This window comes from Protopterus annectens, chromosome 5.part0 (genome assembly GCF_019279795.1).
Source record: "Protopterus annectens isolate FY-2018-M chromosome 5.part0, PAN1.0, whole genome shotgun sequence".
Lineage (NCBI taxonomy): Eukaryota > Metazoa > Chordata > Ceratodontiformes > Protopteridae > Protopterus > Protopterus annectens.
The window spans coordinates 461,810,365-461,831,132 of NC_056735.1; the positions used below are offsets into that span (position 1 = coordinate 461,810,365).

At 36.9% G+C, this 20,768-nt stretch overlaps 1 protein-coding gene across 9 annotated transcripts in view; it reads right to left on the minus strand.

Moving 5' to 3' along the window:
- Positions 1-20,768, minus strand: part of DMD (dystrophin) — a 9,298,038-nt gene that overhangs the window by 3,335,816 nt on the left and 5,941,454 nt on the right. For all 9 annotated transcript variants that reach the window (XM_044072398.1, XM_044072396.1, XM_044072400.1 and 6 more), the window contains one exon: positions 13,281-13,382. In XM_044072398.1, coding sequence (XP_043928333.1) covers positions 13,281-13,382 — 102 coding nt within the window. The remainder of the gene's footprint in view (positions 1-13,280; positions 13,383-20,768) is intronic.

A 20,768-nucleotide genomic window follows, 5' to 3' on the forward strand; every position in this document is an offset into this window, starting at 1 on the left:
GAGAGTAGAGATACCTTTCCAGAATTTCTGAGGGTTTGTTTTATTATTATTTTGGAGTATGGAGAAATAATTTTGTCGATCAGAGATGATGAGCTTTTTTTACTTTATTTCTAAGTGTTTTGTATTCATTATGGATGAGGGGACTCCTGTTTTTCTGGTAATGTGCCCAGACTTTATCTCCGTGCCGCATGGTTGATAGTGTGTGATAATAGAGTGGTTATCAGATGTAGGATTGGGTTGGATAGGTAATTGGACAGTTTAGTGAATAGATTGGGTTCTATTATGATTCTGAAGGATTTACTACTTACTATGGGGGTAGAATGATTTAGAGAAGTGATAGGTTTGTATGGGAAGAACAGGAGTTTTTTTATAGATATAGATGGGGAGAAATAGGAGTATGTGAGTATGAGAGAGGGGAATTAAGATGGTTGGTTACATGGAAGGATTGTGAGTGGTAGGATTTAATGGGTTGGGTGAGGTAGTATAGATAGGATACATTAAGAAGTAGTAGTAGTAGTAAAAAGGAGATGAATGAGGGTTTTGAGAGCATGATGTAATGGGTTTACTTAGAGGTGCAATGTTGTTGTTGAATTACATATGGATATGAGAGAGTAAGCTGGTAAGTATCTAAATAGTGGTGAAGGAGCGGAGAGTATATTATGTTTGGAGGGAGTGTGGTTTGGGAGTGGGTGTTGAGAGAAAATGGAAACCTATTGGTTAGGTGAGATAATCTTGGGGAGGAGAATAAGTTAAATATGGGCGGGATAGGGAGTGGGTGTTTCCTAATATTGAAGAATGATTGGCTTAGAATGGCAGTGGTTGTTGTTTTGGGGGAATAAAGGTAGAGGTGTTGGGGGTGGGTGGAATTTGGGGGCAGGGTAGGGGACCGGAGTGAGCCCGCAGGGCGAACGGAGCAGGTAGAACCAAGGAGGGCAGGGGAAGATCAAGAACCTATCAGTGGAGCATTGTTTGCAGAAGGGTAAGTTTGCAGAAGGGTGAGTAGAGGGGACCTGGAAGTAGTAGGTTAGAGTGGGCTGTAAGTCTTTAGGAGAGAGAGTGAGAAAAAGAAATGTTAGAGCTTAGAGAGAATACAAGAAGTGAGTGAATTGTAGTCTATATTAGTGGGGAGAGGATGCCATCTAGTGGACCAACAAAATCCATCCATGAGGGCCTTAGTCAACTCCCAGGGGTCTATCACATACGCAAATGTGAAGTACATTGATTCTATCTTGAAGAAGTATGTCAAAAAACAAGAACAAGTTTGCAGAGGCTCATGGGCATTTCTAACGTCCATTAAAAACAATGAATATGATGAATCTTTAATGTTCTTAACAGTAGACGTGGTTGACTTATACTTCTCTATTCCCCATGAGGAAGGTATTGAGGGGGTAATTGAGAGACTATTAGTGCATGGGGCCAACAGTAGAGAAATTAGGTTATTTCAAGAAATCATGGAAGTTATTCTGACTAACAACTTTGTAATGTTCGTCAATACGATTTACAAACAACAAATTGGTGTGGCTATGGGTTCGCCATGTGGGGGGAGCTATGCTAACTTGGTGCTGGCTAGCTGGGAACATAAAAATATTCTTTCGGATAATGAGTGGTCTGACAGAATAAAGATGTACACAAGATTTTTGGATGACATTTTTATACTGTTTAAGGGTACAGTATTCGAAGCCCAGAGTTTTGTGCAACATCTTAACAGCAGCACCAGTTTTTTTCAAGTTCACCCACACATATCATGAGAATTCCATTACTTATTTAGACATTGAGTTAAAAAAGAACATAGAAGAACAGTGCTATGTAGCCAGGATCTACCGTAAACCCACATATTCTAACACCATGCTTCACTACACAAGTTGCCATCCTATACATCAGAAAAGATCTGTACTTAAAGGACAACTTGTCCGTGCAGCAAGGATGGTGACTGATGAAGTGACTTTCCTTGAAGAATGTGAAACACTTAAAGTTATGTTTTTAAAGAGAGGTAACCCAGACACATTTGTTCTTGATTTAGTAAATGAAGTTATAAACAAAAGGAGAAAAGGGTTTTATAAACCACTTCTTAGACCTACTGTTAGGTTAGTCACCTCAGAAGAGGATATGAACTTGGAAGTAACCACTAATACAAATCATGATTTTACACAAACAGTAGGTGTAGCCACTAGAAAGATTTCAAGTAGTTTTGCCACCTCATTTTGTTTGGAAGTCAAAGCAATTGAGATTATATTTAAAAGAAAATGGAGCATCTTCATGATGGAACCAGACATGTTGGAGAAGTTGGGTAATTCACCATCTTTTATTTACATGAAGAACAGAAACTTGAAACAGATCTTAGAAATGGAACCCCAGACATGTAGTAGATCTGCTGGTACATTTGAATGTGAATACTGTAACTATTGCAGATATATAGCAACAGGGACAGAATTCACAACAGGTTCCTTTAAGGTAAAAACTAAGGGTATATTTAACTGTAACTCTAAATCCGTTGTCTACCTGGCTAGTTGTGTAGCCTGTCCAGCATATTATGTTGGTAAGATGGACAGAAAACTAAGAGAGAGGATTTATGAGCACACATACCATATTAGAAAAAAGTCACCTTCTAACACATTGGCAAGGCATTATGCTGAACACCCAACACACCACTTTCACTTTAGAGTGATTTGTCAGGTCACTGTTAACCTAAAAGGGGGTCCTTGTCATCTAATTTTGGAAAAACAGGAGTTGATTTGGCAACTGCGTCTCAACACTTATAACCCCCCAGGTGTGAATGAAGTCACTTCCATTGCTTGTATTCTGAAATTAAAGAGCCTAATGCGCTAGACAAGTCTTTTGTCTAAGTCTTTTAAACAGCTCTATTTGTAGTTGAGTAAAATAATGCAGGTTTTTCGCTTCATGTTTTAAATCTTTTAAAAATATGTCTCATCTTACATCTAAGCTTGCTTCACCCTTGTTGGTGATTTGTGAAAGCATTACAGTTGAGTCGATCAACACCGGTTATTAAAGATGAAATTGCAGTCTCTTATTTTAGTTTTATTTTATTTTATTGTGAGTGCGGCGTTCTTTTAGTCAACTTAGAGCACTCTTGTAACTCATAACAATGTGTATATAAACATTTACATTTATATATATATTTTCCATAGTTTTTTCATCATTTTTATCACATATTTTAAGAGTTACACTCTGTCCACTTAAATGCAGTGATTTAATGTGTCTTTATTTGTGCACAAAAGCAGCTATACATTTTTGTTTTTTACAGTTTTTCACAGTTGCTGTTTTTGTATTTGACTTGTTGCTGGTGTCATGTGTCCAAGCTTAATTACTTAATTACTTATGCAATACCATTGGTTAATGCTTTTTTGAAACCACCATGTGGTCTGTATTAAAGTGAGCACTTGTGCTACTGTTGTAGGTCTGAAGAAGTCTTCTAAATTAAGATGAAAAGTGCTTAACCATTTTTTTGTATCATACTGTTTAGTTGCAAAGTGATAAACCTGTTTTTACTTTTTTTCGCTTTGGAGACTTTGTGTCCTTGAGCCTTTGTTTGTTTCCTGAGTTGCAGATTGGATTTGTTTGTTTGGATTAAACTGTTGTGGAGTTATCAGAAAATACTGCTGGCATCTTTTTAGTTAGTACCCATGATAGAAGACCACAGCACAACTAGCTTTATCTTTACAACTAGCAATCCATCAAAATTAAATTTTAGTGACCAGAAATATATAACAAGTGACCAGTCTGATGATGTGATGCGCAGCTCTCACAGATGCGTCCACATATTCTCAATATTCTATGGATTCTTATAGTATAGGGTTGGGAGGGTGGCCTAATGGTTAAGGTGTTTGCCTTACAAACACAAGGTGCAGGATTTGAGTCTCACAAGGGATAATTGGCTAGGCTTAAAATGGCTTGCAAGGGCAGTTAGCCTAGTACTAATATATAAATCTATAGACATGTTATTTCATGCCTGACAAGAGAATTCTACAAGGTGTCAATGTCTTAAATTACAAGAAGACATTTTCAAAGCAACACAAAGAACATTTTCTTTATTAAATTATACATGTTGCTATTAAAACAAAGTTTATTGTGGCTGGATTCACAACTAAATATTGGGAAGGATGGAAAGAGATGGGTGTGCAGGAGAAAAGTTTTCTGTCAGTAGCTATAGTTTAAAATGCAAGCATGAAGTAAAATAAATAAATGAAAACTATTAAGAGTTCACAGTGAAAAAGAAAATAAGGCTTGTTGTTCATGCAAATCCAAAAGGTAATGAATGGACTGACCTTTCAGTATCAAAGGCCAATAAATTAAACTGAAACCTTGGCAGTAGTATATGGTCAGCTGATGCTTATTCACTATATCTTCACCGTTCTTACCTTACGCCACATTTAGACTTTATTCTTCATATCCATACTACTAATACAAAACTGAAAGCTGGCATGTTGCAACCTTTAGATACAGAAAAAGCACTTCTATTTAACATTTAGCACTAAGCTGTACATGAAATAGATGGTTCTATGTTTCAGTTTGTTTGGACTGCATAGCGGATGTTACTTTCCAACCTCAGAGTGTAATGCTAAGAATAGACGTCATCTGTAAACTCTGTCACTGTGAAGAAATGTATTGTATTCCATGTATTGTATTACATGTTGAAAGATGGCAGGCTGCAGTTAGAAATGAAGGAAACTAGCTTGTTCCATTTTATATTAAAGTTAACCACACAGTGGAATGCAAAAAAAAAAAAAACATTCAAACACTAGTAACTGTTTTCCTTATCTTACCAGTGTAGGACACCAGAAACATTATTAATCATAACATTTAATAAATAAAATTATCTATTCTGAACAAATGTTGCAGTGACACAAGAATTGTCTGTTTAGGGAAGAACATTGAAAATCACTGCCCATTTATATTGTTCCTGAACATACAAATCATAATAATAGTATTAAGCTGCAATACGTTTACTGATAGAGGAAAGAAATGAAATATATTTTATGAGGAAAAAGTCAATGATATAACCAACCAATACATTATGATGGGAAAAGCATGCATATTTTAATATAAAGATCAGCATCAAAATATATGTTTCACACACCAGTACATTTTTATGTATGTAATGATATAGGGATGTCCAACAATGTGGTTGACACAGTTGTGAAAGAAAATATAAGTCAAGGTCTCTAGGACTTAAGTAGATTATAATATCAGCAAAGCTATCAGACTTGGAAACCCTTATCAGGCAGCTAATGAATCTTTTATAATTGCAACTTAGAACTTGTGAGTTGTGAAATATTCCAGGGAAAATATATAGGGTGATATTCATAATAATTACATGAATGCATGAAGACTATAAATTATGTCTACAAATAAGCAAAGCAAGTGCACGATTTACTGCGATGGCCAAGAATAAGTATAAGTAAAATAAGTCATAATAAAATGAACATGAGAAATGATGTAAAATAACTTTTGCTAACGTGGCCTTTTCCTGCCTACTTACGATTCATAGTCACATTTCAAACTTTTTTCTGTGCTGTGAATAGGTTCATTATAAAAGGCAGGGATGCAAGTAGTCTATCGACTTTGCAATCTATGATGATGGCATCACTTGCTGTTAGCCTTACTATTTCATGGTGTCAGATGCCTGTCTTGGCCGAGCCAAAACCACTTGCACTCAGTTGTGCTTGCAGGCTAAGAAGGCATAGATATAGGCAAAGAATTGTAAGAGACATTGTAAGGGTCTTGGTGAGTATGTATGGCTCCCACAGAGGCACTAGTGGGATGCATGGCCTTCCTATCCCTGATAGAACTGTATGTAGGGCATCCAGAGACATACCGTGAAGATATTGGTTACTGGTTATGCCTTGAGCAAACTTTGTTTTTTCCTGCATGTACTCTTGCCATATATGGATCAGTACATATATTTCCCAGTGTCACTTCAGCAGAAGTCTAGTATCAAGCATGCCATTTATGGTTTGGCACATTTTCCTGAGGTACTTCATTGTATAGATTAAACTCATGTTGAAATTAGGGTCCCAAATGGTCCACAGGAGAAGTGGTACTGCAATAGGATGCATTACCATTCCATTAGTTGCCAGGTAGTGTGTGAGATGCATGAGGGTGCTCTGTCCAGCATCTTAGCAGTGCACATGATTCCCATACCTGACAAAGTAGCTCATTATCCTGCCTCTTCTTGCATGGCAGGTGCCTAGTCCTCATCTTGTTGGTAAGTGGAAAATATTTTTTCTTTGTCTTCTTTTATTTAAGTAGTTATTCCTGACATCACTTTTAAATTCTAAACCAATTTCTCTTTGTTTTGCCTCCCCCTCACTGTCTTTTTTTCTTTCTTTCATGCAGGTGATTCTTGATATCCACTGGAGCCATGGATCATGATACCAGTGAAAAATCCAAGTAGTGCTCTTGAAGAGAACTACAACATAGCCCTGCCCAGACATGCATCATCATCACTGACAGGGTCTTTGGCCTCTTGAAGAGTCATTTTAAGTGCTTGGATGAGTCTGAGGGTACCAGTCAGTATGACTCAGCTACCTCATATGCAGGGTGCTTCCTTCATGTTGCATTTTGCACAACATGATCATGCACTGGTCTGGTAGTGAATTGACTTATGCTGTCCCTGCAGCTCGTAGATCCATCCCTACTATGACTAATGGTGACCAGCCAGCAGCAGAAGTAAGGAACCCTGTGCAGTAGGCTCATACACAGCACATGGCTGCACAGCAGCAGAAGTAAGGAACTCTGTGCAGTAGGCTCATACACAACACATGGCTGCACAGCAGCAGAAGTAAGGAACCCTGTGCAGTAGGCTCATACACAGCACATAGCTGCACAGCAGCAGAAGTAAGGAACCCTGTGCAGTAGGCTCATACACAGCACATAGCTGCACAGCAGCAGAAGTAAGGAACTCTGTGCAGTAGGCTCATACACAGCACATAGCTGCACAGCAGCAGAAGTAAGGAACTCTGTGCAGTAGGCTCATACACAGCACATGGCTGCACAGCAGCAGAAGTAAGGAACCCTGTGCAGTAGGCTCATACACAGCACATAGCTGCACAGCAGCAGAAGTAAGGAACTCTGTGCAGTAGGCTCATACACAGCACATGGCTGCACAGCAGCAGAAGTAAGGAACCCTGTGCAGTAGGCTCATACACAGCACATAGCTGCACAGCAGCAGAAGTAAGGAACCCTGTGCAGTAGGCTCATACACAGCACATGGCTGCACAGCAGCAGAAGTAAGGAACTCTGTGCAGTAGGCTCATACATAGCACATGGCTGCACAGCTAAAGAGGTGACAACTTTTCCAGAACTATAGAATATGCTAGACAATTAAGTGCTTCCTTCACTGTAAAAAAACACATAGCGTATAACTGATGCATGCAGTGACATCTCTGGGCTATGCTGTGTGGTCCATGGTCTACAGTCACTATTCAACAGACATTCCTGCTCATCTTTAATTAATTATTTTTTTTTATTACAGAAGAGTTATTCATATTACTGTTTGTAGAAGTCATGTCTGAGTGTGTGCTGACTCCTATTCAGTGATGTTGTAATGCATCATGTTTCGGACAATCATATTTTTAACTGTTTTGCACAACATATTCTAGTGAGGTGGTGTACCTAAGTATGCACATAATGAGTGTCCTAAAGTGGTACAATTAGTAAAAAGTGTAACTTCAGTATTTAACATGAGTTCATATTTTGCAGTTTGAATGGAAATGTATCATATTGTTTTTTATATTATACAATGTTACATTAATTTGAACTACAGCAGATTATTTAATTTTGTAATACACATTAGTTTGTGACCTCACAGACAAAAAAATCATTATTTTGAAGTGGTGCAGGTGAAGTGGAGGCAGTGCTTGTTAACCTGGCAGGATTCTCATTTTCTTAATTTCCATATTAGTGTTTCCTGAATAATTTGTGTATTGCTACTTTTCTGTTATAGGAAATTGCTAGTTGTATAATGCTAATGCATAGACAATTAATAGTTCTTTGAGGCTTTAAGCACTACCATTAGAGGAATGAAATACATACTGTTCACAAGTGTTCTAAGCCCCCCCCCTTTGTGTATGTATATATGTGTATGTGTGTGTGTGTGTGTGTGTGTGTGTGTGTGTGTGTGTGTGTGTGTGTGTGTGTGTGTATGTGTGTGTGTGTGTGTGTGTGTGTGTGTGTGTGTGTGTGTGTATTTACTTTAATAATGTATAACTTATTCCAGTTGGAATTAAACATTGATGTGTGTGTGTGTGTGTGTGTGTGTGTGTGTGTGTGTAGGTCACACTTGAATTGCAGTAAGCCAAGTTCAAATGCGACATACACATCTCCAAAAGCCTGGCTAGGTAATGGTGCAAGTGATTTTTAAGAGGGGTTATTACGTTTGGTGAACTGGTTGGATGTCGTCACCTACTGATGCAGATGATCCTGCAGCCACTAATCTCACAGTGCTGTAGGACTATGACCAGACTCTCAAATGAGAGGTTTTACTAGCTGTACATAAACACAGATACAGCCTGTATGAATCTTGTTGTGTTTGTTCCTCCCTGCTAATTACAGTACTTTCTTGAGAAGCACTTTTGGCCTCATGTGCACTGCCCCCATGTATCCAGACAGTACCCTGTTTTCTTCCCCTTACAAGACTGACTTCTGTTTGAGTCAAGTAAATGCCTAACTTGTGTATGAGTGGAGGTGGCCATGGGTTTTTTGGTGTGCCACCATTTTATGCATCCACATGATCATGGCATTACCCCTACTGTCTGCCATTTCCCTGTACCCTGGAAGATCATTTCTAACTGACTCTCTGTGGCAGTAGTCTGAGCTCTAATAATGCCATAGCACATTTGCTGCTGGGCAGCTAACACCTTAGATGTTTCTTGAGGTAGCTGTGCAAAACTCCTGCACCTGGCACAGCTTTGTAAAGGTGTCACTGTGGACACTGTTACCTCTGAATTTCTGCCATCATACTGAAAGTGTCCATCTGGGTATGGAGATACTGGTGTTGAGGTGCATGGGATTTCTTCCTTTACATGTGTGACAGCAGTGATAGCATATGCTTGGATTTTTGAAGTACTGTCACTTCCTGCAGACTTAGTAATATGTTGTGGGGTATGAGATCCTACCATTTAACTTGGGGTCTGCCTGCCACTTTTCTCAGGCTACATCATAAATATAACTATGTTGTCATCATCACCATCATCATCATCTTCAATAACTATTCTGCTGCTGACATCCTCAAATTTACTAGTATAGTGGAAGTACTTGTTTCTGGTGCTGACTCTGTAAAAATGATTTGAAAACATTACCAATAAAGAAGAAGCCCACACTACTGAATACTGAGCAAGGAGGTGTTTGATACATATGACACACATTGGCTTCATTGTCATTCCATGCAGACATAGAGGGTTCACCTGTTTATAGCATTGCCATTTGTTTTGTGTAATCATTTCATGTCATCATTCAATTCTCAGTATAATAGATGTCACTGTTTTTAAACCAATCTTCCTTAGCAGACACATGTTGCTGCTGCAGATATTGGCAACAGCCAGTCTCATCATCTTCTGTGTCACTGTCATCCTCATGAAAGGAGAGGAGTTATTCCACATCTGGTACCAAAGGGATAAGTGTTGGAGATGCCACCCAAGTCCTAGAGTGGGCATCTGCATTCTGCCTCCCCCTGGCTCTAACATGTCCTCTCATATTCTTTTCCCTCTTCTTGCACTTTGCTAATGTGTGGTTCCTTCCACTGACTGTGGTTATTTCCATTCCTACTTGATTCCAGACCTTTGCCCTCTCATTTTGTTTGGAACCCCCTTTTCCAAAAGAATGTTTGCCATATGTCCTAAGGGCTGCCATGAGAATGTGGCTTTCCTCTTGGCTAAAGTTATCATTTCTATGCCTTGATTACTGGCTTTGCATCATGACTTCACCTGAAACAATATGGCAGAATCATACACAAAAACGTTTTTTTGTAAACATTAGCCAAACAACAGCAAAGCTGTGTTGAACTAATCATCACACCATCATAATAAATAGTTCTTAGTAAGGCAAGAGCAGTTTGTTAACAGATCCATCATTCCTTAACCACTTTCTTGTACTCATAATACTGTCATTTTTCATTCAGCTGCAACACTCAGAAATCTCCCAGTAAGACAATATATGTTGAGCCAACAAAACATCCTTGACACTACAGAACTTCACAATTCAATCACTGCATTTCTACCACATGTGCACAATCATTAAATGACACCAAAATAAATTATTTCCTCAGTAATCACTATGCATTTCCACTGTTGCTTAGTTTTATAGTTTAAGTTCATAGCTTTAGTACTAGGCTAACTGCCCCTGTGAGCTATCTTTTTTTAAGCCTAGCCAGTTATCCCTTGTGAGATTCAAACCCTGCACCTTGTGTTTGCAAGGCAAACACCTTATCCATTAAGCCACCCTCCCAACCCATACAATGAAATACATTTACATCTACAAATAACAGTTTTACAGTAATTGCTTAATTCATTCTAATATGGCCATATTAGCAGTAAAGCAAACATTTCTTTAAGTAATCATAGTAAACATACATTTCAAACTGTTTCATATTAAGCTGTAATAGTTCTATTTTTTGCTTATTTTAAAAAAGTCAGCAGTTTCCAAAGCCATTTGTCACCTATCTCAAATAATCATAAGTTAATCTGGTGGTGTTACATTTATTCGTGTATGTCCAGAGTAATTTATGCATTTGGAATGCAAATTAGGCCTTGTTACATTTATTTCTATGAATCACAGTAATATGAGAACATATATGGCAACTTATCTATTTATCTATGTCTCAGCTGGTCATGAATATGGCCTTGGGTTCAAGTTAACATAATGTGGATAGAGTCCACAGCAGTCCCCACCAATCCCCAGAATGCCTTCGTAATGTGTGGATAACCTCAGTTATTCTCTGCCTTGACAGTCTTTATAATAAGCAACATGGAGTCATTTTTTTTTTTTTTTTTTTTTTTTTTTGTTACATTTGTTGACCGGGAAAGTCTGACTAGGTTCCACAGAGCCTGTTTTCAGTGGAGGCCCGGGGAGAAATGCTCCAGAGTCATGTGCATTGAAATTTGTACAACCACGCATAATCCATGGCTATCCAATATCACTTTCCTCAGTCTGCACTAACCAGAGTGTCACCACAGACACCTGCCCCTCAACATTGGGATTCTCCACTGCAACACCCTCAGGCAGTGAAAACATTTTAGGCCTTGTGGAGCAAGAACATTTGTTTGTCTAGACTCTTTCACCATCTTCCTTCCCTTATCCTCTATCCTACACCCTCTTGCCTACTTCCCACCCACTTTATATAAGTGGTAGCCCCACATATACATATATATCTATATATATATATATATATATATATATATATATATATATATATATGTGTGTGTGTGTGTGTATGTATGTGTGTGTGTGTGTGTGTGTGTGTGTGTGTGTGATTTTAAAAATGGGTGGGGTCTATTCCTTGCCAAAAAAAAAAAAACTCCCTCCTTTCATACCTCCCCCAGCACAACCCTCTTGATGTTTTTCTTCTGCAATCCCCTCTTTATCATGTCTTTCCTTTATCAGTCTTTCCTATCTACCCTTTTCCATTCTGATAAGAAACTCATTGGGTGTCCAGATAAGGACACCCCTATATAAAACATTTAAACATCTTTATTTTTCTTTTAAATATTAATAATGTGCAGTCAGCCGCTTGCTTTAAGTCTTTCAACTGTAAATGTGCATAGCTGCTGTTCATCTGCCATATCCAAGTATATAGTAAATCACATGAAGCCTACGGCTTACACATAACCCTTTGCATATACTTTATGATTAGCTTCAGGTACTTTACACTTTTGCTGTAAGTGGACATGATTTCTAAATGCCTTTACACTTACTTTAGCCTTTGCTTACTGCATTTGCATGTAGGCATAGTACTGCTCTTCTTGGATAACTGCTATACAAATGCAAAACCTGACACTATGAATATCGCCCACACTTTTTATTTCAATGTATTTATTTGTTAAATAGGGAATTGAACTGGTACTTTTCAGCCATAAACCAGGTTACAAGTACAAGACTGAATAGAGCTTAAATATCCACTCTTTTATGTAGCCAATCTGCCAGTACGATTTTGGGGAGTGGAAGGAAACTGAGAAAACAATATACAAGTGTAGGAAGAACAAGCAAGGGGATGAGCCAAATTTTTTCTGTTGGACACGCACATTCAAGTTCTTATTTAGTTAGTTAGTTAGTCAGTCAGTCAGTTAGTTAGTTAGTTAGTTAGTTAGTTAGTTAGTTAGTTAGTTAGTTAGTCAGTTAGTTATTGCTTTTGTTTATTGGGAGTATCCAAATGGGCAGCAAGACCCCTTTTCAGCAGAGGCTTAGGGAGAAAAACTTCAATAACAATTAAATGCAAATGTAAGTACATATACATTGATGGCAGCAAAAACAGTACTTAGTAGACATGCAGTAAATAATGGGTGCAATATCAACACAAAATGTTCACAGTGTACAGTGAAGTAGATTTCCACAGATACAATAATGTGCAACTAATAAAGATAGACAGATAAGGTAAAGAGAAAGTATAACAGTAGAAAAATAACTTGTGAATACTATGCAAAGACTTCTAAAACAGGGCAAAGACATTCACATTCAATTTTACAGTGAAAACAGAAATTTACTGGGTATTCTTTTTCATAAGGGCATAATAAGTGAAAATAAATTTGCTAGAGAAAATAACACACCTAATATTTAAATGCAAAGCAAACCAAATACTTTCTTAAGTAGAACACTTTTGTTTCTGCCTGTAATGCAAAACATTACTTTCTTAAGTAGAACACTTTTGTGTCTGCCTGTAATGCAAAACATTATATAGCACAATTATAAAATGAACAGAGCTAAGCAGCATTCAAGTGTGAAGACACCTGGGGCTGCTATCATGACAGTGTTGACCCACAGGCCAGTTTTAACCAGCACAAGAAAATATGAAAAAAATCTCACTATATATTTTCCTAACAACAGTCTGCAGAAATTGAATACCAAACAAATCAATACAGTACTATTATTTGCTTTTAAGATGCATTTAATCACAATGTCCAGAGATAATTTGCCACTAGATACGTGAATATAAAACAAGTTTTACAGCAGCTTTCATTGATTCCGAATAAAATATGTCAAGGACATGTATGATACACAGACAACACACCCACTATGCATTATCAGGCATAATAACCAATTGCTTCATTTACCTTTACTGGCTGAGTGATTGCTTTTTCTTTGTAAAGATTTTGTGCCTTTGACAGGATATTTTCCACATCTGACTGCTTGTCTTTAACTGTATCTTCAATTTCCTAATAAACCATAAAAGTATACTTTGTTAGGATGCCCAGACACTGTTGGAAAGCATATTTTTCTTAAGTTAAACAAATGGCATGCACTACGGGTCATAATATAGAATATGCCTGGATGTTGAAATGACTGATTCTTCATACTGCTAATGTTTTATCAGAAAAATAAATTAAAAGACAAATATTTCAAAAAGGGATATAGGTGGCTAACAAATAACCATAAAATCAGCATTTCACATTGGTAAATTAAAGCAAATATTCTTTCATGCCATTTCACTCTTACAATTTCCAAAATTATTCTTATAGTACCTATTTCTTTTAATGTGATTTCAGTAGCAAAATCTGCAGGATAAGTGTGGGACAAATATACTTACAAAGAGTCCAAGTAGCTTACCTAAAATTGATTGCACACTTTTGTCATTACTGTTCATGGACTTATGTACCATGTTACTATTGTCTGATTTCAACTTTGAGTCAGAATCATTATGCAAAAGGTATTGAACCTGAGTAATAATTATATGAATGAATAAACAAATAAATAAATAAATTATTTTAAAAATAGATGAAACCCACTACTACTTCATTATAACTCTGTTGTCTACTACCTTAGGGGAAGTGTACTTTCCTCTCCCTAGGTAGCATAGCCATGTAGTTAGTTATACCTATTCAGCCTCTACACTTATTTCAAACTTCAGCTTTAGACAGCTTTGTAGATGATTTGCCTATATTCTAAATTTAAGCTTTATACTGATGCATTGCTTTCTTTCTGGTGTTCTGGGGTTTAGAATTTACAGCATTAAGATTTTGTGTTGAAGCCTAAGTTTCCTCAGATACAAAACAATATGAACACATATGTCCATACTTGTACTTTCTAGCATCACATTTAGCAAACAAAGGCCAACACTACCAAGATACATAGTTACAAATGAAAGATTCAGCCTGATAAAATGTATTTATTTTTTCTCTGGATGTGAAAAACTAAGGCATAAACTCCTGACTATGATCCACATGGCATGAGTGTAAATAATGTCTCAGGTGTAGGAGGACCTGGGTAGAGGATGCTGGGAAATAAGTGACTTGTCACTCACTCTTCCTGGTGGGAGGGAGGGGTGTTTTAGTCATGACCAAGATTACACCAATGAAAATGGAGTCTTGTAGGATACTAAGTAGTGCTTCTGGAAGGAAATAGGATTGGTGCTCCTAAGCCAGTGAATTTATCTGTTACACTTAATAACAAATTGTCTTTTCATGGACATGCAGCATCTACTAAGACTAGGCCATTAAGGATGATCAGTTCTTATTTCAAATTAGAAATACCAGGGAAGCAACTAATTTATTTGTCTTCTACCAGTCACTCATTAATTCACTACTTAAGTATAATGCTGTATTTTATATGTAAACCAGAAGCAAGACCCAAATGCTAGAAATGGTAGAAAATATGCTTACAAAAAAGAAGAATCCCATAACTTATGTTTAGTATGGCTTTCAGAGTCATAAGTGGTAAACACTGATTCACATTTTTAGCTTTCATTGAAGTACCAGTCCAAATAATATTAGGGTTAGAGAATCAAAGAGATGCACTGAATTTCTGAACTTTAGCAGTGACATAAACAAAGATTGTAAAATAGATATGTTTATTACACTACTTGTAGCCAGGTTATAGAACTTCCTATCATCATGCATTAAGCATTCTTAAGATATCAAAGTACTTAAGGAAGGAGTAAGGAAGTTCAGAATAATGAGAAGGATTCTTTGTTCCATGCACGCGTCACAGCCTGAATGTAGGTCTACCTGAATGCATGAATGTATAACCTTATGGTTAGATGTGCTACTCTTTTTCAAAATAAAATCTGTGCTCCTAAAGAATAAGATTAACATGCCTTATATCCTTCCACAGGATAAGAATCGCTTTAAAAGGTTATATGCACTATTATCCTGACATAGTGCCAATATGTCTTTTACCTTTTTATAGACACTGTAATAAAACTATGCTTTTAACTGTTGAAAGTGCTTTTAAGAATTAAGACTTTTTTCCTTGAATTCATTCTCTCTATTTTCAAGTACTGTCACATTTCATCTCATTCAGACTCAGCTGCACAGTCAAGTAAGATGACAGTGCCCTCTCTTTACAGACTCTTTACAGTTATTCTGCATCTCCAGAGACCCAGAAGATCATGGATCTCGTGTTTTGGTAGGCTAGCAGGACTCCAAGGACTGTACTATACATGTTTTCCTTGAACCACAAGTTTATGTACTGTGGGTCACATGATATAGCAGCCCAGGAGATAAATTCTGAAAGAAAATCTTGTATGAGATTACATGCAAACACAACATAGTGTGCAACAAGGAAGCTGAATAGCAATGCAATGCCACAGAGCATGAGAAACATATAATCGTACTTTACTTACATGGGGTAGTGCAGAAATCATTTTATAATGATGGAAATATGCTACACAACAAGACAAAAACAGAACTATAAGGTAGTTGTCCTTTACTTTTCTACCTGGTAGTTTATACAACTATGCAGAAGAGAAGCATGCTACAACTGTCTTCATTCAGTGGCAAAGGCTGCACATTATTTAAGCCTAATTTACACTACACATATGCCACAGTAGAAAATTATATGAAGACATAAACAAATCAAAATCAATATCAATCAATCAATCAATAACATATTGGCAGACAGCTGGCATTTTAGTAAATCTATATGACTGTTTATGATGCAGTTTAGTGCTATTTATTTTCAATCTGCCAGAGCAAAAGAAAATATCAGAGGTATAGTTCTGAGTAATTAAGATGAATAACATGAACAGAATGGAATACTGCATTTGTTGTCACAAATTGTGTGTTCCATAGATTCAAGAGAAAGTACATGATCTAATACGGAATATAGATTTTAGAGCACTTTGGTTCACAATTATTTTTCTATTGTTCCACAGTGACAGCCTGTCAGTGGTTATAGTAGGCACATACAGGAAACTAGAAATTAAAAGATAATAATAACCTGCTTTTATAATCCCTGTTACACATCAAAAATATTAATTACAGTCTTTTACAGATCACAAGTATTTATCGATATTTTTATTTATTTCAAAAGGCAGAAAAAGACTGCAACATTAAAAAGTACAGCACAATGAAATCGTAAAAGCTAAGTGACATCTTAAAATAAGTATGTACATTTCTGTTTATAACTTTCTTGATATGCTAGTCTTATCAACAATTCCCATCATTTCAATAACAAGATGTAAAGCAATACAGTGTTCTGTTTTTTTTTTCTTCTCCCTTGTAGCTATTTAGACACCTATGATGCAGTTTAAAATGCATATATCTTTCTTCGTGACAGGTCATAATTTGCAATAATAAAAAAAGATAATACACTTAACTAGCTGAGTAGTAATATCAAGTAATACAATTCTGGCAATATGAACATTTTTCATAAGCTATCTTCAGTAATGCAGAATAACAAAAACAATGAACATATACAAATCAGAAAGAGAAGTAAAAAGTGATATTGTTACACTAGTAAACTATTTTAAAGGAGATCTGATCAACTTGAGGATCTGTTTGCAGGCTTACTGAAATGTTATGGTCAACAAGATCTATTTAATACTAGCTTTTTAACTGTTAAATATACCTACGATGTAATTATAGTGAAAAGTACCATTTTCAAGTATTATTTCATGTGACAATTCTCCATCTTCAAATGCTTCCTGTAGATCAATGTGCGCATGTATCTTTAAGAAGCTATCCAAGGGCTTGCACAAGTGTAAAAATACTGAGCACGTGCAAGTCTGACTGCCATTTTGTAGTAAGCTGTTGAGATGTAAGCATGTATGTGAGTAAGGTCTGTCTGCTAACCAGTTTGTTTAAATTTTATGATGCTGATATCCATCCTGATTTCTTTCTATGTATTAAAGCATCTATACTGATGCAATTCTATGTATTAAAGCATCTAAATGAAATACCCCACCTGCTTGTCATCTATGTTATAGAGGGAAGAGCGACATGGTGTCAGAAGTGGGATGTCTAAATGACTTGAAACCAGGATGGAATCCAAATTCTTTAGTGCAAGATTAAGAGGTACTCATTTGAAACTGGAGGAGTGAATCATCCCTACAACACACATACTTCGCAAAACAGGCAAGAAAAGAATTTCAGATGTTAAAACTTGCTTAACACTAGTTTTTTATTCGAAAAATATGAAAAAAGACATACAGAACATTCTAAATGATGTTTGCATAAAACACTATGACCATTATTGATAAAAATATTCAAATTACTATGGAAAATGTTTGAAATAAAGTCTGAACTGCATAAAATGAATAAAATAAGAAGAAACAGCCGCATTTTTACTAAGCACGTATTTTTTGCTTTAATCAAATATATCCCAGTTATCAGAAGTGTATAAAGTGTTGGCATGTTTGTGCAGTATTACAGTAAAGTTATTTCACAGCCATTACAGAGCATATTTCACAAAGTACAGTATTTTGAAGAGTTTACTGTGCATGTAAATGTTATTACAAGCTCACAGAACAGTTTCTTTGTACATAATTACAAGGGCCATATTTTTCACTGTGTTCGCACATACTTTGTGGGCATGGCAGATGGATTTCGGAAACCCAGTGCACTTGCGTTTGACAGTAATACTGCTGACAACTGGAGACTGTTTGAGCAAGAGCACGGCATTAATATAGAGGCTGCATTTTCTGATAAATATGACCATACAAAAGCATTTATTCTGTTTAATTTAGCTGGGTCTGAAGCCATTGAAAGGGAACATTCATTTGTGTACGCACCTTATATCTATACAGAAGAGGGGGAAACCATCATATGGTTGTACCGACTCAGTCAAGGCAGGACCCTGAGTGCTTAAAATATAAATTTAGAGAAATGAGTAACCCCCAGACATATGTTACAATGGAAAGGCACTTATTTTATATAAGGGATCAAAAGCCTAGTGAAACTTTTGCACTATATATAATCGACTTGAGAAATAAGGCTAAGGCATGCAGATTTGGTGATTTAAGGGATGAGCTGATAAAAGACAGACTTGTGTGTGGTATTAAAGATAATGCTGTGAGAAAGATTTTGCTTTGTGATAGTGATTTAACTTTGAATAAGGCCATTGAGATTTGTCAGATATACGAGTTCACAAAAAAGCACACAAATATGCTTACAAATGAGAATAGCTCTAGCAGGCACAGTGATAAAGCTCATGTTGACAATACGCAGCACATAGTTAAAAGAAACAGGCCCAAGCACATGGCAGCAACTGTTGCCTCTGCAGCACTCACTGGTAAACCCCAGAGCTTTCCAGCAAATTCCAGAGTTTGCACAGTCACTCTTTATGTTGATGGTGTGTCAGTGTTTCATGAAACATTAAATGCAGTAGATTTAAAGGCAAAGAATGAAGTATTTTGTAGTGTTCAGATAAATAGCAAACCCAAAGATCTCAAAGTTGACACAGGTTCCAAGTGCAATGTTATGTCAGCAGAAACATTTGCTAGAGTGTGTCATGGTGAAAGGTTTGATTTGGCAAGGAGTGCAAAGCTTGTTGTGTATGGTGGTGAAGAAATTCACACTGATGGTTCAATAGTGCTTTCATGTTACTCTACTGGAAGAAGCTAAAACCTGTTATTTTATGTGGTCAATAGGCATGTCCAGTCATTATTAGGGACCAGAGACAGTTTGAAAATGGGACTGCTTTCATTTAATAAGGAAATCCACCAAGTTAGTTTGAAAGACCATTACTCTAATTTCACCCAGTACATTTTTTCTACCTATGCTGATCTTTTCGAAGACAAATTAATGAAGCTTCCAGTTGTGTACTCCATGAAGTTACATCTGGATGTCAGCCCAGTTATCAAGCCAGCACAAAAAGTCCCAATAGCCATGCAGGACAGAGTCAAAGCCGAGCTAGATAAAATGGTGCGGGAAGATGTGATTTGTCCAGTTACAACTCCAACTGAATGGGTATCTTCCATGGTGGTAGCTCATAAGAAAAGCTCAGATGGCATCAGAATATATATTGTTCCTCAAGATTTGAACAAAACATTAAAAAGACCTCATCATCCAATGCACACAGTCAAAGAAGTCGCAGCCTTGATGCCAAGTGCCGCTGTTTTTTTCAGTCTTAGATGCAGAGAGTTCATTTTGGCAAATTCATCTTGACAATAAATCATCATTGCTTACAACATTCAGTACTCTGGCAGGTAGAGATTTTTGAGAATCCCATTTGGGATAAATTATGCAGGTAAAGTCATTCAACATGCAATGGAGCAACTTTTTTCTGGGTATCCTTGTGATATTATAGTTGACAGCATACTAGTAGGAGGTCATGATGAAGCTGAGAATGACAGAAACCTTAGAAAAGTTCTAGAAAGGGCACATCAAGTGAATCTTAAACTCAGTCCACAGAAATGCAAATTCAGGCTACAAGAAGTTACTTATGTTAGTCATTTATTTACCAGTTCACGCTTAAGACCAGACTCTTCTAAACAAACAGCCATCCTCAAGATGTCAGCTCTAGATAATGTTCAAGCTTTGCGACATTTTCTTGGCATGGTTAACTATCTAGACAAGTTCATTCCAGACTTGAGCCAACTATTAGCACCACTCAGAGAGCTGACATGTAAAGATGTATCATGGTCTTGGTTAAAGCAACACCAAAGTGCATATGATGTCCTGAAACACAGAATGGCCAGTTCACCAACTCTCAGATGCTATGATGTTCACAAGTCAGTTACTCTTGCATGTGATGCTTCAAAATTTGGTCTAGGTGCAGTTATTCTACAAGAAGATCAACCTGTTGCCTATGCACTGAGAACTCTTACCCAAACTGGGATGCAGTATCCCCAGATCAAGAAAGAACTTTTGGCAATTGTGTCCGCATGTTCGAAGTTACATGATTATGTTTATGGTAGATCCATCCAGATTGAAACAGACCACCAACCTCTAGTCACTATCTTGAGAAAGCCTATGCATTCAGCTCCAGCCAGACTGCAATGTATTATGCTGAGATTGCAAAAGTATAATTTCACTCTTTTCTACAAGAAAGGCAAACTTCTCTGTCTTGATGATACATTATCCAAATCACCTGAAACACCACGAACAGCATAAGAATGAGAACCTTGATTTTGAATTCATGGACATGAGAAATTGAGTCTTGATGAGGTGAGAGAACACATAGCCACAGATCCAGTTTTACAAAGGCTCAAACACTCTGTCAATCAAGGATGGCCACCAAAGCAATTTAGTTTACCTCAAGAAATGCATCCTTATTTTCCATACAGAGATGAGATTTTGTCTGACAAAGGTATTATTATGAAATGTCCAAAAGTAACTGTTACAAAGTCCTTCCAACAAGAGTACATTACTATCTTGCATTGT